The 15,712-nt window shown below is 36.3% G+C and overlaps 1 protein-coding gene across 6 annotated transcripts in view; it reads right to left on the reverse strand.

Moving 5' to 3' along the window:
* Positions 1-2,304: 2,304 nt before the first annotated feature.
* Positions 2,305-15,712, reverse strand: part of col11a1a (collagen, type XI, alpha 1a) — a 93,670-nt gene continuing 80,262 nt past the window's right edge. For all 6 annotated transcript variants that reach the window (XM_066691738.1, XM_066691742.1, XM_066691741.1 and 3 more), the window contains 14 exons: positions 15,201-15,254; positions 10,035-10,088; positions 9,033-9,140; positions 8,776-8,829; positions 8,626-8,679; positions 8,219-8,326; positions 7,870-7,923; positions 7,724-7,759; positions 7,552-7,605; positions 7,153-7,402; positions 6,429-6,541; positions 5,622-5,690; positions 4,333-4,566; positions 2,305-4,207 (listed from right to left, as the gene is read on the reverse strand). In XM_066691738.1, coding sequence (XP_066547835.1) covers positions 4,061-4,207; positions 4,333-4,566; positions 5,622-5,690; positions 6,429-6,541; positions 7,153-7,402; positions 7,552-7,605; positions 7,724-7,759; positions 7,870-7,923; positions 8,219-8,326; positions 8,626-8,679; positions 8,776-8,829; positions 9,033-9,140; positions 10,035-10,088; positions 15,201-15,254 — 1,389 coding nt within the window. In that variant the 3' untranslated portion in view covers positions 2,305-4,060. The remainder of the gene's footprint in view (positions 4,208-4,332; positions 4,567-5,621; positions 5,691-6,428; positions 6,542-7,152; positions 7,403-7,551; positions 7,606-7,723; positions 7,760-7,869; positions 7,924-8,218; positions 8,327-8,625; positions 8,680-8,775; positions 8,830-9,032; positions 9,141-10,034; positions 10,089-15,200; positions 15,255-15,712) is intronic.

Here is a 15,712-nt window from a genome sequence, read left to right on the forward strand (position 1 = left end):
TTCTGTTTCTATGAGTTTCTCAATCTCTTTCTTTTTCCCAGGGAAAGTGTTAAACTGGAACAAAACACAGTTGCATAATGCATGCTAATGTATTAAAACTGCCAACTGGAGTCAATTTATCTTGACTTCATTTGAATTAACTGGGTAGGTCTTCAGACACATGCTGTATTGACTAATTGCTGCTTATTTTTGGAGCTCTGATTCAGCAGGCGCCACAGTCAGACGCCAAGCCAGATGTTTTAAGGTTTCTTCAGATTGACAAAGTCCCTCAGCAGAAGAGTCTTATGGTGATTGCATTTTGTTAACAGCTGTTGGCGAACAACAACCTCAGAAACGTGGAGCCCTCATCCGAAGACACACAAGGGCAAACATGACAGATTCATGAAGAAAATAGCAATTAATCCTATTAGCACTTTTATACACAGGGAATGTATGACAGGTGAATAATTTGGACCACTGCTTGAATTTTCTCCTCATTTAGGGTCTGTTTGATTTTCATCTAATACAGTGAAATTAAAATCCAAGTTTTTATGGAGTATTTTAATATAGATTTAATAAGGCTCACATGAGCACTGAAGATTATATATTCTTGATTAAAGACTTTAAATACACAAAACACAGTTAACATGAACTTGATTCTAATGCAAGCAGCTGTGTCCAACCTTAGTCGTTCCCCGTCGCAGTGAAGGGTACCCTAAAAGAGTTTTCACGTACGGTTTTCTTTACCCGTGCAGAAATAAATCAAAACCAGCCAATGGCAAATAAAACAAAAAAGTGTTGATTTGTTTCTCATAAAAAGCCATATGTCTGTCACAACAACATCTGAGAGAGCTCCTTGGTGCCAATTGGGGTCGCCAAAAAATATTTACACTACAGTATACCTCAAAATGCATATTGCATATTTTTCACAAGGTACCCATTTTCCTGCTTCACTTGTTTTCAGATTAGTGTTTTTGTTTAATTCTGTGAGTGTGTGTGTATGTAAATATATATATATATATATATATGATTGATATGATTATTATAATGCAGAAATGTATACAACCAATTTATACAAACAAAGTATCAAAGTGATCAAAGTTTCCTTTGAATGGGATTGCTTACTTACATCACAGTTTTCCCCACAGCTGTGGACACAGTAACCCTCCATGTTGTACAGTATATGGAAACTACAATTATTGGGTTGACTTGATAATCGCCATGGGAATGACAATCTGGTGATTCCATCATTTTTCTTCTATCCAGGAAGTGGTAACACGACCCAACTGAACAGACTGGGAGCTGACATGCTGACGTTTGACATCCGCCATTATTTGGTAAGTTTCACTGATTTCAGTCAGACAGTTGAAATTTTTTGGTATATTCTGATATTTAATAGTAATTAGGTGTATTTCATATTACTTAATGAGGATTGATGAATAGTAATGGCAAAATAATTATTTTATAGCTACTTATATTTACAACAGTGTTATATCTTTCGATGTCCCTTCTTTCATTTTTACTGTCTACTTTTTTCTTTGGGCTTTGTAATCCACCAGGGGTCTTTTAAACCCAATTGGACTTGCAATGACATAACAAGGAAAACCAGTAGAGTGCACACACATGCAAAAGTTGATTATAGGATTAACAAAACAAGTAAGATAAAAAGCAAACACACCTACCGATAAACACAACTGCAAGGTTTGATTTCTTGCTGTGTTAAGAGATGTTTTCCTTCTTCCTGCTTGAATTATGCAAGTTCATAAAATTCAAACATATTGTGAGCACAACGGTATATATCAGCCTTGCGTCAAAAAGATAAATTGAACTCTGCAAGGTAAACGCAGATAATTCAAAAAGAATACTGGTAACAGGATCATGGTGGATGATTCTTAGGCATAATTTAACACAAGGAGCGACTGCAGTAAATTACAAGTTTCACAGCAGGCTTGACAATAAAACCCACTATATGCCAGAGAATACAAATGCAAGAGCTACCACTTCCCTATAAAACATTAACACCATGTGGATCCCACAGACATAAAAATGAATTTACACTAATGGGGACAATGAGGGGTGCATATGCAGTTAAGGATTTGACCTTATATTCAAAACCAGGACACAGTCATTAATTCAAAACCAGTCACAACCTCTGTATTTTTAAATATAGTTGATATGAGTGCAAAGTGATGCAAAACAGATCGTGTTCAGTCACATATCAAGGCATTTGTTCATTTCAGTCACCTCAGGTATGTTAACTAAACGCACTTCCATAGCTTGGATGTGAAGAGGGGAGAAGAGAAAAGGATTAAAGAATTAACTAGGTAGACGAGACTTGATCTTTATTGATGAAAGCTGTATATTTTTCTTTGATGCTCACAGTTACAAAAATTGGTCTGAAAATAAAATAAATGCATATCCATAAATGTATTCGTTTGTAACTTAGTTTACACACATTATGCCAGACATTTAATACAAATTAAAAAAGAAGCCAATATATTGTGATTCCAACTTAAATTCCAACTTAATTTAACAACTTAAAAAGCAAGAGGTATCGGACATTTATTTCAAGTCTTACATATATTATGGAAATAATTACAAAGGGAATTTTTGATCAGTTAAAAAAAAGTTTCTACCATCATGACAACTAATGCAGATAGTACTCGATGGGAAAGACCAACCTGGCTTTAAATTAAACAGATCTTGAACAAGAAGTTAAAAAGATCTGGGTCGAAGGAAGCAAGCTCTGACGGTAGCAGTCCCCTTATGTGTTGCTTTGCAACTAGGTAGAATCACATGACCTAGACATATTATGGCATCAATATTCTAATTTTGAAGTGCAAGAAAATATACTGCAAAAACGTAGATGAACAGGCACTATTAAATAAGGTTAATTAACTATTGTACACAATTTATACAAAATATGTAAGCAAACAATGCACACATTCAATCCATTGTTGTTTAGAATCCAGTTTTAATATTTGAAATGAACCAGGAAAAGCACATTAAAACATTTTCTTATTTTAGATACAAAAAAATGGGTTTAGCTAGAAGGCTATTCATTGCATTCACAAAAGACTTGCACAGGAGATGTCTAACAAATATTGTTTTTCTCTTAAAACAAACAAAAAAAAAATCCCCACCCCAAATATATAAACTTAATTGTTTATCCAAGGTATATACAGGGTATAAGGTCCTTGCATTCTTACCATTATCTAGAAGGTCTGAGGTATAGCACCAAACAAAAAAACAAAACAAAAACCAAAAAATAAAAATATAAAAATGAATGCCTTGACTGCTTAAAACAAACACAAGAAACAACGTTAGTGAAGAAGTTGCTTTGTGTGCTGATGAAGTTCTTCCAGTTGTTACCTGAGGTCTTGAAGGCAACAGCAAATAACCCAGAGCTTTTGTGTGGTCAATATATACAAAGGGATACCTTATAATTAGGAATAGGGAGTTGTTTGACTGAAAATGCTCATTTTATTTGCTTCATAACAGGTACACAGTATTCAGTGACAACATATCATCATCATTATTATTATAATCATTATTATAATAATAATAATCATTATTATTATTTAATATCTGTTTTCTTAACTTATATATATTTTTTGAAACCAACATTAAAATCTAAGAGCCAGATGCGATGCTGATACACATGCAAGTTTTGAAAGTGGATTCAGAAATAACAGTATTGTACAAAAGAATAATTACAGTTTATTAAAATACACCTTCTTTGCACCTCATTATTGTATTTAACGAGCACCATTGTAGTCATTTTGTACAGCACCAGAGGAATCCAGAGAGGGGGTCATTTCTCTGCCCAGCGGACCACCCTGTGTTGTTGCCTTTGCGCCATTCTCTGCCACGGCTTCAAATGTCCTTCTCGATTTTCCATAACAGGTTTAAGTCATGTGATTCTGGCCCTACAAGGGCAACAAGTATTTCCTAGATAATACATACATACACGGCAAGACATATTCTCTACACCATTCATATTCAAAACTTGCATGTGGCATGAGGTGGGTGGGTGGTACCCAGTCGCAGCTTGCTTGTGGACCTGCCCTTCGCCCTGAGTTTAACCAAGGAAGCAGACAGGACCAACTTCGAATCCAAACTTCTGGTCTGTATCGCCAAAGTCATTCAACATCACGTCGATGATCGGCACCTGATCAATTTTCGGAGTGTTGATCTCCATCACAGTCTTTTCGTTGCCTTTCCTCGACTACAAAAGAATATTGATTTGGTCAGTCAGCTTTCTACAGTCATTCTTTATAAGCAAAACACAGCTGAAATAGCTGGTCTCATTTATCTCAGTAGAAGGAAAATGAAATCACGCCGCATACTTACCGCACAACCGTCATAAAGGGCTTTGATGTATGGATTGTTATCGTAAGACATCTCCTCATCGTTTGAGCCCAGGAACCTCAGCGCTTTGTCGTAGCTGTCGGTCTTCTCGTCATGCCAGGCCACAGACTGGTGACAGTTGTAAGTGAAATTCTGCCTGGCTGAGGCACTCAGTAGTTTCAGGAATGTCATTTGAACCATGTTGATTTGATTGTTTTCAACATCCACGTATGAGAGCTGGTGGGGAATTAGAAAGAGAATGGGAGAAGTTTGAAAAACATCAATATAGTGAATGCCTACAGACCGATATCAATTTGATTAACAATTCGACCGGCGGTGAGTTAACGACGGATTGAAAACATAAATGCAAAGTGTAACAATGAGATGTTCGAACAAATGAGGATACATAATGTGTGTTGCCCTTTATAAGACATATTGTCCATGTTTTCTCTAAGTTAACTTTGGCTTTAATATAAAGTAACTGGCAATAGTTTTGTTTTCAGTAAACTAAACTAAACACAGTTGGCTGTTGATGAATACTGTTCTTGTGTAATGCACCAAACATGTAGCAATTTTAAAAGTTTATCTTCAGAAAATGTCTACTGTAAGTAAGGGCTTTAGGAAATTTGAAAACATATTTTTCAACGAACTCTCAAAGTCCACACAACTACAAATAGAGATTAGACTCCATGCTCAGCTATGAATCTCCTGCTAGGGGAATAAGTAACTTTCTTTGCAAACGGATTTATGTGAAGCAGTTCATAAATATATTATGTTTTAAAATGATCTGCAGAGAGCTTTATTGCTTTTTTCATTTTGTTTTCCTCTGGTGAGGATATTGAATTGGCTCTGTAGCTCAACATTATGCATTTTTTTTAAAAGGACATTTGAAATCATAATCAATAGGAAGGAATAATGGTTGAATGCTACAATATGTTAGGGAAAACAATGCAACAAACAAAACTATATGTACATGTTCAATTGCTTAATCAACACTTAGTGCAGTGCCTACCAAACTTAAAAAAATCTATGAGTAAATAATCTGAATTGGACACATTTTCTGCAGTTATTGCAGAGAACACACTTGGTTCTCCTTATCTATTGTATTTCTGTGTGCAATAGGTCTATTTCTGTCTTAACATTTGTGGCAGTGTACTAATGGATTATAAAATAGAACTAATAAGAAAGAAGCCTGGCCAGAACAGAAACCTTTTAGTGCTCCACTGTGGCATTAAACCAATGGGAAAGCCTAATGAGGATAAATACAATAAACAGGCCCCGAATCTACTTACTATTTTACCACGCTTAAATTCACTGAACCAGGATCCAGGAGACTCCTTTGGCCAGGAAGAACTTCGAACCTATTGAGACAGATCGAACAAAAAGGACACGTGTTCAAACTAATTTTGGCGTATGTAAAGGAAAATGTGTGTATTAAAGAATATTTCAAAATCTTAGAACAAAAGGCAAATTAAGAAATAATAAAACATGTAGAAAATGTAGACTATATATCAAAACAGAGGCTTTAGTCCAAATACAATTTTCAATATTATTGTCACATTCTTAAAAACAATGTTTTTTATTACATATTTGACATCACCACAGGTACAATTAACTTAATATTCATGGCTGGGAATTGTGTAGTTATTCAAACAATCAGAGGTAACCTTTTTCAAATAGTGTTTTTAAGATCATAATAAAACATGAAGTAAACTTGTTTAAAGAAGAAACTACGTCTAAAGGGAATGTGCTTTTCTGACTTCAGGCCCACATCAAATCAAACATCAACCACCCTGCCTTCCCCCAAAATAGATGGAGGCATTTAATATGACAGCTGATTTTCATATTTGTGTATTTAATATGCAGTTCGCCAAGGTTGACATTTTGATTTGGTCTAGGGGCCACATATGAACAAAATTAGGTATATTGTAAAGTATTTTGCTTTTCAGAACATTTGTTAGGCATAATTTAACACATATTTCATACTTTTATGGATTAAGAATGCATGAGAGAAATCCCATTGCATTTCCACCACCAATTAGTTTTTTGGCAAAGTAATAGTGTGAGTTTTGTAGTGAAAAGAAAGTAAATTGTCTTACTCCTGTGGACTTCTTATCTGGGTAGATGCAAGTCTCACCACCAGATGTGAAGTTGCAGTATACTTTGAAGGAATCTCCAGAGCAGCCTTGGTTAGGATCAATCCAGTATTCACCTGAATATGACATCAATTATGTTAGTTAATGGTCTGTGTGTGAAGATATATAATGAATGTCATGCTATGTATACTAAAAATATAATTAAAATACAGTGTGGCTAGCAAGTGCAAAGCTAGACATGTTAACAGCTCGAACAGTTTATCTTAATGATATCATAGTTCTTAAGTGATTAGTATACAGAGCAGAACATGTTATTAGTTTTTTCATATAGTAAAACCGCACTCTAAATAAACATCAATTAAACCCAGTGGGATTATAATCAAAAGATAATGGGACCGATGAAAAAGAAAACATTCTCAGCTCATCAAATTGGTTTTTAAGTCCAAACTTGGCTTCAATTAAATTCATATTCCACCAGCAGTTTAATGAATGTTAAATATTAAGGTGTCGGCCTTATTTCAATGCACCAGTGATTTCGATTGGACGTGTGCTGGCTGCTCTGTTAACTAATGCTGGCCCAGAACTGGGTGGCCAATATCCTGTCACAGCAGTTCTTATCTGTCCTACGTGGTAGCCTATTAAAATACGTTTACATTCAAACTTAACATATGTTGTAGGAAACCTTATATACTCTTTATGGTCAACTGAGTGTTTCTGGTAGACGTACCATCTGGGAACTCTGGCTGGGAAAGCTGCAGGTCTTTGCAGGTTCGTGCTGGGTTGTTCTGGGTGCCCATGGGGTATTTCATACGCTCGATGTCTTGTTTGAGGTCGTTGAGTGATCTGAAAATGTCCTCCGTGTCTTCTGGGTAATCGAGAATTTTTCCAGCCTCATCCGCCTGGATGTCTTCGGGGGACCTTCTGTGCTTCTTTGGAGACTGAATTGGCAGAGGCTGGATGACCTCCCCAGGTGGTCCCTTCACGAAAGCAAAGAATATAAGCATCATAGTTTAGCAGCTACACTCATCCTATTCCATTCAAAGCACATCTATGTCTTCTGTTTACCACAAAGGGTTTGTGCCTTTCAAAACAAGTAAACGTTTAATGAAGAATTAATTTTACTTACAGGTGGACCCGGTGGACCAATCAGACCTGTGTCACCCTTCTGTCCTACAGGACCCTAGAAAGATAAATACAGATATGTAAACAGTCAATCTCGCATCAAAGCTCTTCATTTGAACTATTGTACGACCAGCCTTAAGTGGTCAAAACCAATAAAATTTAAAAATGACACTCACGGAAGAACCCTTGGAACCCTTTGGACCTTGAGGACCCTAAATGAAGAAGAAGAAAGCAACACTGTTTAGTTGGTGAACCCTGTGTGAAGATACATCCAACACTGAGGCTTAATTTGATTAGGAATTCATTCAAGGAACAAACTTACTGGAAGACCAGGAGGACCGGGAGGACCGAGGGGACCCGAAGCACCGCCGATGCCCTGTAGAACAACGACACACGCTTCAGTCAGCATCGCCTCGCCTCTGAGCGCCAGAACAGCCTAACAGTGCTGATTTGTGCTAATGCACAGCCTGGATATTAGCACGTATTACAAAGCGATTTGGAGTTGATCCAAAGCCAAGACCACTGTCCGATCACAGAGCAGAAACATGCGACTACGATGAGGGTGTATCCTACTGCTTTGAGTCAACCACCGAGGAAGTCAAGTTTAGCCGCACACATTTCTTGAAATATCTTGACCAGAGATCTGGTCATATGTTGAATTGTTCACTTACTCCGTCACCCTTGGAGCCAGGGGTACCTTGTGGGCCAGGCAAACCTCGGTCTCCCTTTTCTCCCTGTTCACCAGGTGGTCCAATTAAACCAATCAGACCTGGGTGACCCTGGCAAAGGTAGACATAAAAATTGTCAGGTTAAGTACAAAAAAAAAAGTGCATGAAAAATAAGATGTACACATTATTTTATTGTGCTTTACTAGTAATACTTATATTGTTTATTTTTCATTGAAAAGATAAGCAAAAAATGTCTCGTCACATGCAGAAATATCAAATTCCCTTTGGAAGTTTAGAAGTTGTAATCCTCCTTAGGGACATAGACATAGGACATTAGGTTTTGGCTAATGTCATCAGTAGATCATGACAGTAACTGGTCTGTCTGTGCTGTAGATGCTGGGTTCACTTACCTTTTCACCTTTAGAGCCAGGGTCTCCCTTCAAGCCAGGAAGACCAGGTGGTCCCTAAACATGACATAAAGAAGAGTGAGACATTCATTCACCGGAATCTGCATTTCTATTTCCCCCAGTATTTCCTGTTGCATATGTACACCTCCTTACCATTGGTCCTGGAGGGCCATCTTGTCCTGAAGCACCTGGAAGACCTTGTTCACCCTGTAACAGGATAAGATCATTAAAACTAGTAGACCACACACACACACATGCTTTATCTATGTATTGATTTTCACAATTCTGATCATAAAAAGACATATACTTAGTAGCTACTCCTTTTGAAATGTCCATCGTACACGTTGTTTTTCATCCATGGGACTACATGCTGTGTAAAAGCATGATCTATAAGGAGAAGTTGTACTCACAACAGGGCCGGGAATACCGCGGAGACCCTCTGGGCCGGGCTTGCCTGAAGGACCCTGTGGACCAACTGGACCGGTCTTGCCTGGCGGTCCCTCTGCACCAGCTTCACCCTGTAGGTAGGAATCAAAATGCCATCATTTCAGTGTTTAGTATGACATCACTGGCTAATTCGGTGCAGATCAATGTATTATATAATTGCATACATATAAACCAGTATATTGGTAAATGAACAAACGTGGAACATCACTGAATTAAATGAAAATTAAACAGCTGGAAAATCAAGGTATTTTTTTTTTATAGTCAAGACGAATCATATTAGATTATTTAATATTTCATAATGACAAGAGATCCACAATATAACACTTAGGCATCTGAACTGGCATGGATTTTGTGTCATTTTGAGTGACACTACTTGTATAAGGACTGTAATTGTTTTGACATTGAATTAGGGCCACGCTTCACTAACACCAGACTTGCATTTGTCATCATTACCATCTTTATTCCACAAGGCTTGCAAAACAGCCAGTGCTGAGGACACTACGGACAATATGATATGATATTGGAGACTTCATCTTATCCTATAAATCAGAAATTAATTTCAGCTGGTCAAGAGATGTTCTCAGAATTCCCTTCACCTTCATTAAAGTGAAGAGTGTTTGTCTTCTCCTGAAAATAGTGTATTTATGGCGGCAGTTTATAGTTTAATGCTAGCAAACTATATTTTCTCATTTCAACATCTCATGATAAATACGCAGTGGCTACACTTTATTGTTCTTTATTTATTGTTCTTTGTTTGTGTCCCAGCTTATGAAATTCTGACATTTACAGGAAACGGACATTGAAATATTTTAGAATGTTTATTGGTAGTATTATTATTTACTGATCTTTCCTACATTTTCATTTGAATAGCTTCCCAGATCATACCTCCATTACATCAATACACAACATATGAAGTAAGTGCTTATTGATCTCTGTCATTGTGATTGATCCCTGATTTACAATACCTTTGCTCCTTTTTCTCCTTGTCTGCCCTCTGCACCAGCTGCTCCGAGAGGACCCTTGAGAAGACAAGAAAGGAAACTGGTTTTATAATGGTCTATTACTTTAAGCCATCTGGAGACATTGTAAAATATAGACCCCTCCCCACACACACACACACACACACACACACTACTATAAATAGAGTGTATAATGCAGCTTCTCAGGGGGGTGCAAAATGTCCAGTAGCAGGTGTATAAGTAAATGAGACAGCGTAGAAGGAAGACTACACTGCAATCAAACAGATATCCCAATCATCTGATACTCTTACCTTCACCAAAAAGAAACACAACTCTAAAAAAACCGGATGCAAAGAATGCACTACCTGTGGGACTTATCTTTTGCACAGCTTCTACATTTCTAAACTTAATTCAAAGGAAATTAAAATAACCCTTTATGAAGAAATAACCTCAAAGCCAACCAACCCCACTAGATCGGTAGTTATGAGGAATAAGACAACCATTTATTTATAATGCTATGCTTAATTCACTGACACAAAGTAAACAGTGCATGAACCCATGTTTAACAGCAATTTTAATTTTCTTTTAAATGTCTACTTTTATTAATTCCTGGCAGCAGTTTGTCACCGATGACGGGTTTGGTGTATTACTTGTCACTCGTTTTTACACAATTATACCCTTTGCAGAACAAAGTGACACAAGGTCAGACAAAACTTATGGCCTGCAAGTTATTTTAAGGTTTTCTGGGCCATTTGTTATCTCTTCCAAGTGGAAAACTGCCCTTTGAACTGCCGGAGCAACCCAAAGAAATGTGAGGAAGAAAAATCTATCTAGGCATTGAACTCTCTCCTGCTCTCCAGAGAAAGGGCAGGCATAATACGCCACCTCACCTTCACAGAGTCCATGAGAAATCCAACTGAAAGAAAGTCCTCTAATTATCTAGTTTCTTAAGTGGAAAAGAAAACTGATCTAAAATACATTTCTTTCCAACACACTCATACTCACTAATTGCCCACACTAATTGATCTCCATCATCAGATACACAGATGGTTCCTTCTGAACAGACAACATGTTCTGCTTCAAACCACATTTTTCAACTTTCTGATTGAGACAAGCTAGCTCTGTTCCTAAATCTTGCGAGAAAAAATGTTTTTATTCTATGGCTTTGGGACATGTTTAATTAATATTATAATTTGGTTAATTTATAGCCAAATATTCGACACCATACTATATCTACCAAAATGTGCATCTCATTTTAGTATTGCTTACCTCAAAACTTTTTATTAGACTCCGTTAAAATGTTTCTAAAGAAAATATTATATCTTTTGTATTTCCAATAAATGCATTACAAACAGAGAGCAGCATGGAATGAATATATGAATACAGCACAACTATTAAAATGAGAAAGCTAACAGTGTATCTACATATTTTATTTGATGGAGAAAATACAAGGTAGTAAATAAATAAATAAATAAATACATTTTTTTTGTTTTTTTAAGCATTCCTAGCACTAACTCCCCAGAGCTTGTGAAGGATTTCCACTTTATTTCAAATAGCTGTGGGGAAAATGCTGAGGAAGCAAAAGTGTTTACCTTAAATGCAAAGCAGTTCCTTAACTGTGTATTATAGATTCTAAGGAAGAAATAACCTGGGATTTAAAAAGAATATATTCTGTCTTCGGTTTCAGGGATATAAACTCCACATTTGATGATAAAGCAGTTTCCTTATCTCTTAGGTCTTTAGTAATTGGAATCTCTGATACGATACATTTAATATTGATATTGTTGAAGTTATCAAACATATTGAGAATGAATACAACTCTTACTTATTTTGCTTAGATAATATATTAGGCTTAACGTCAGTAAATTATAAATGTATCAAAATTCAGCATCTATTTGAAAAACATTTAAATATTATTTTTCATTTGTCTTTGAAAGCTAAATTTGAAGCAGTTCATATTAAATAACTGCTTGAGACCTTACATTCAAATTAAGCTTGATGATCTGAAATTGTGTTGGTTATTTGTGACTGGTAAACAATTTGCAGTACATAAATTGGATCCCCATACTAATGCTCTGTGTGTCTTGATGAATATTTAGTTTTGGTTCAAACTTCCCAGCTAATCATTTAATGTTGTGACTATGTTGTCTAAACACTCAGATGGACGGAATCGATTTGATATGTTACTCCAGTTCAGAGCGCCCACACAGAAGAACGATGGTACATTTCGGGATTATTGCATCCACATGTAGGTGTAGACACTAAACCGTATTTAGCACTCTTAGTTCAGGTAAAAGGCATCTAATACGGTTTAAATGCATAATGTAGACAGGGCCCAAGACTACCCTATGAATCCTACATGCCCTAACAAGTCATTAAAGAGCACTTTAAAGCGATTTCAAAATTGTCTCAGTGCTTCTTTAATGTGAAATATCTTTTAAATATTAATTGGAATCTACCATGCTTAAATCATTGCTAGATTTCCTTGTTAATTACTGCTTAGCCTCAGAGGGGGGACAAAAAGGAAATTAAGAAAACATGCAAGTCTATGTGTCATCAGCTTGATTGGAAACCTAAATATTGCCAAATGCTGCTTGACTTCTTCTGTCATTTTACTGCTGGAGGGTAAGAGGAACCTTTTAAAAATGTAAAAGTCACAAAATTAAGTCTAGTCACAGAATTACCGCTTAAAGCTGCTTTGTGTTCCTGGGAAGAACAATTTTACAGAGTATGCCCTGCATATCAAACATATAGGCTATGCATTTCCAAATATGCTGTACTTCCTAAATACACATGTAAGTTCTACATGACCGGCCAAAAAAGAACTACCGTAACACTGTAGGATAGTGTGTTGTAAAGAATACATTTGATTTTATTTGACAAGACAGAACCCACCTTCTTTAGAAATACTGCAGTGAAAAGCCTCATGCAATTTCAAACCAATGCATTTCTTTTTTAAAGACATAAAAGAATAATAGGTTAATAATGGGGCGTAATATGCACTTTTTGTAACTCTAGTTACAAGTATATTGGAACGAAGCGTAACACTTTAAAATAATGGGCACTGATTCTTAATTAATGTTTGAATCCCACAGGAATAACATGAATGCCTCATGTACTGCCATTAAGTTCTGATGCTGATCACGTGTATCAGCCTATCCCTCGCCTTGTTATCCATGTGACTAACAGCAGAACTCAGATGAAGTGCATAAGGTCTGTTATTCCTGTGGTATTCATACATCAACTCATCAAGAACTGGTGCTCATTATTGTAAAACGTGACCAGAATTGGATTAGGACCAGTATCAGTTCAGATATTTTCCAATTTCTAAGTGATTGTGACTGAGCATCTTACATTATGCTTACCAACACATTTATATTATGTTATATCTGTTATTAGAGGGCGTAATTCTGCACAGAGCGTGTGTTGCTTTGCCACTGTCAGTAAAAGATGGCCTACAAGCAGCACACAATGAGAAGCCTTTAACAGCAGTAATATTTAATTGTTCAGGAAACAAACAAACACACACAAACAAATGGGACACACTGATGGACAGCCAGTTCAAATGCCAAAAGATGCCATATTTTATACTAGGCAGTTATTTTACCTCCTTTGTTAAGCAATGTATAGCTAACCTGACTGAGAAATAAAATTTTATTACCTCAAATGAGACAAGTCATAAAATGTTATGTTTCTCTGAGATGCCCTAAAAATAATTTCTCGTAGATGAGCCTATAAGGAGCATGTCTCAAGGTGCATGTACAGAAAATGACAACTTCATTTCCCTTTTTCTTGGGTGGTAATTGCATTATGCCTTTGTTTTTACATTGCTGTCAGTCAAGCGTCTTAGATCAATATTCTATTAGGAAGCTATCTCTATATGTCATCCCCGGCGCTGTTCTACTTGAGTGAAGTAAATGAGTTTGGGACCAACTCTTTGTCTTTTTAGTGCGTTTTCAATTTCACACATAGATTTAATATCAGCACTCTTCATTTCTCCCTGGCTTTGAGATATTTGTATTTCCATTTACTGGTAGTTCAATGCAATGACCCTATTAAATCTTTACTGCCATTTTCATGCAGATTGACATAGAAAAATGATCAGGTCTCTGTGCTTAAGGATTGATTAAACACGTTTTGTCTTAAGTTTGATATTTTGTTTCACGGTTAAAAAAAAGTAAAGGTTTCGGACTAAATGTAAGATTATAAAACATGGGAGCGATATGAATGTTATGGGGAAGTAAGACTTGGTATTGTCCCTCTAAACCAAAAAAAACAGTAATAATAATACAAGCTCATGGTAACACAATCCAGAAGATCAATAGATGTTCTGCACCCAATTTATTGCCTTTAAGATTTTGGTTCTTTACAATGAAGCTGCGAACACAGAACAGGCTTTAAGCATGTCAGTGGGTGTATTACAAATGGAAGTGAAAACTACGCTGCGATTATGTTTTAAAATGGGGAGTTGGCATACAGAATCATGTAAGGATAGGCTGCACATTTTAAAAATTAAAAGCAAATGGAGGCTGCATGAAGTCTGCCAAGGGGGACTGCGTGTAAAAAAACATTTGAATAAGTTACGAAGAAAAATACACAACTGTATTTAAGCCTCAGCCACCAATTCCCTAACTTCTCATATAAGGTGAAGCAATTTCATATTTTAAAGTTACCCTTGCTACAGTTTAATGCCATTTTCAGTATTTGCAATGGAGGCTTTGATTGCATTGCTATGATAGTAGCTTTCTTTGTTTAATGATATAACTAAAAACCAACCTCCCAAGCTAAGACTAGACCGTCTTACCTCAAACCAAACTGTTTAACACAGCAGAAATTATTGGTAGAAACAGGTTTAATTTAGCAAAATTCTCCTTTTCTTTAATCCATAAAAATGACTTTAAACATTAAGGTTATCATGACGTTCCTTCAGATCCTATGTTTATGTTAGTTAGGCCCCAAATTGTAAAATACATATAAAGCATTTTCCTTCACATGATTTATAAGTTTAATTATTGTTCTTTTAAACACAGCAAAGAATAAACACACATACTCTACAAAGCAAAACAACTAATGGGTGCTAAATTAGCATCATTAAAGATGTATATGACTCTTTCCAACTTAATGGTGTAGTTTTCTGATGGGGAATTAAAAGGTGTATTTGATTGGACTCACCCTCTTGCCAGGAGGACCAGGTGGGCCGGCTTCCCCAGATGGGCCAGGTGGACCCTGGAGAGAAAGGAAAAAATTACTTAAAGCAACTTCACAATGCTTGGGAAGAATACCTGATGAAGTAACGTAAGTACCGCAAATAGAAAACATACAATAAATGAAAAACAAAATAAGAAAACCTCTGCCATGTATTTGTAACTAGTATATTGCTAATGTGTCCTGCTAAATTCCTAAAAAACACTATTTCTCTTTCTTGGTGTCTAGTTGTAACAATGGCCCTTGACATCTGGAACTGTGTAAACCTGCGCTGTGACTCTAACTGTCTGGTGGATCTGAAATTCCCCTCCCCAAAGTAAGAATACTTTCCATTTCAAATTCCATTCCATTAAAATGACTATCAAGTTGTTGTTTTTTTCTAGTCTCTAGGAAGTAAAACAAAAGGTGTTCTGTATAATCAAATCCTACCCTCATTACTGAGATATGAAGGAATTTAATCAAATTGAAAAGGCATTAAT

This window comes from Amia ocellicauda, chromosome 19 (genome assembly GCF_036373705.1).
Source record: "Amia ocellicauda isolate fAmiCal2 chromosome 19, fAmiCal2.hap1, whole genome shotgun sequence".
Lineage (NCBI taxonomy): Eukaryota > Metazoa > Chordata > Actinopteri > Amiiformes > Amiidae > Amia > Amia ocellicauda.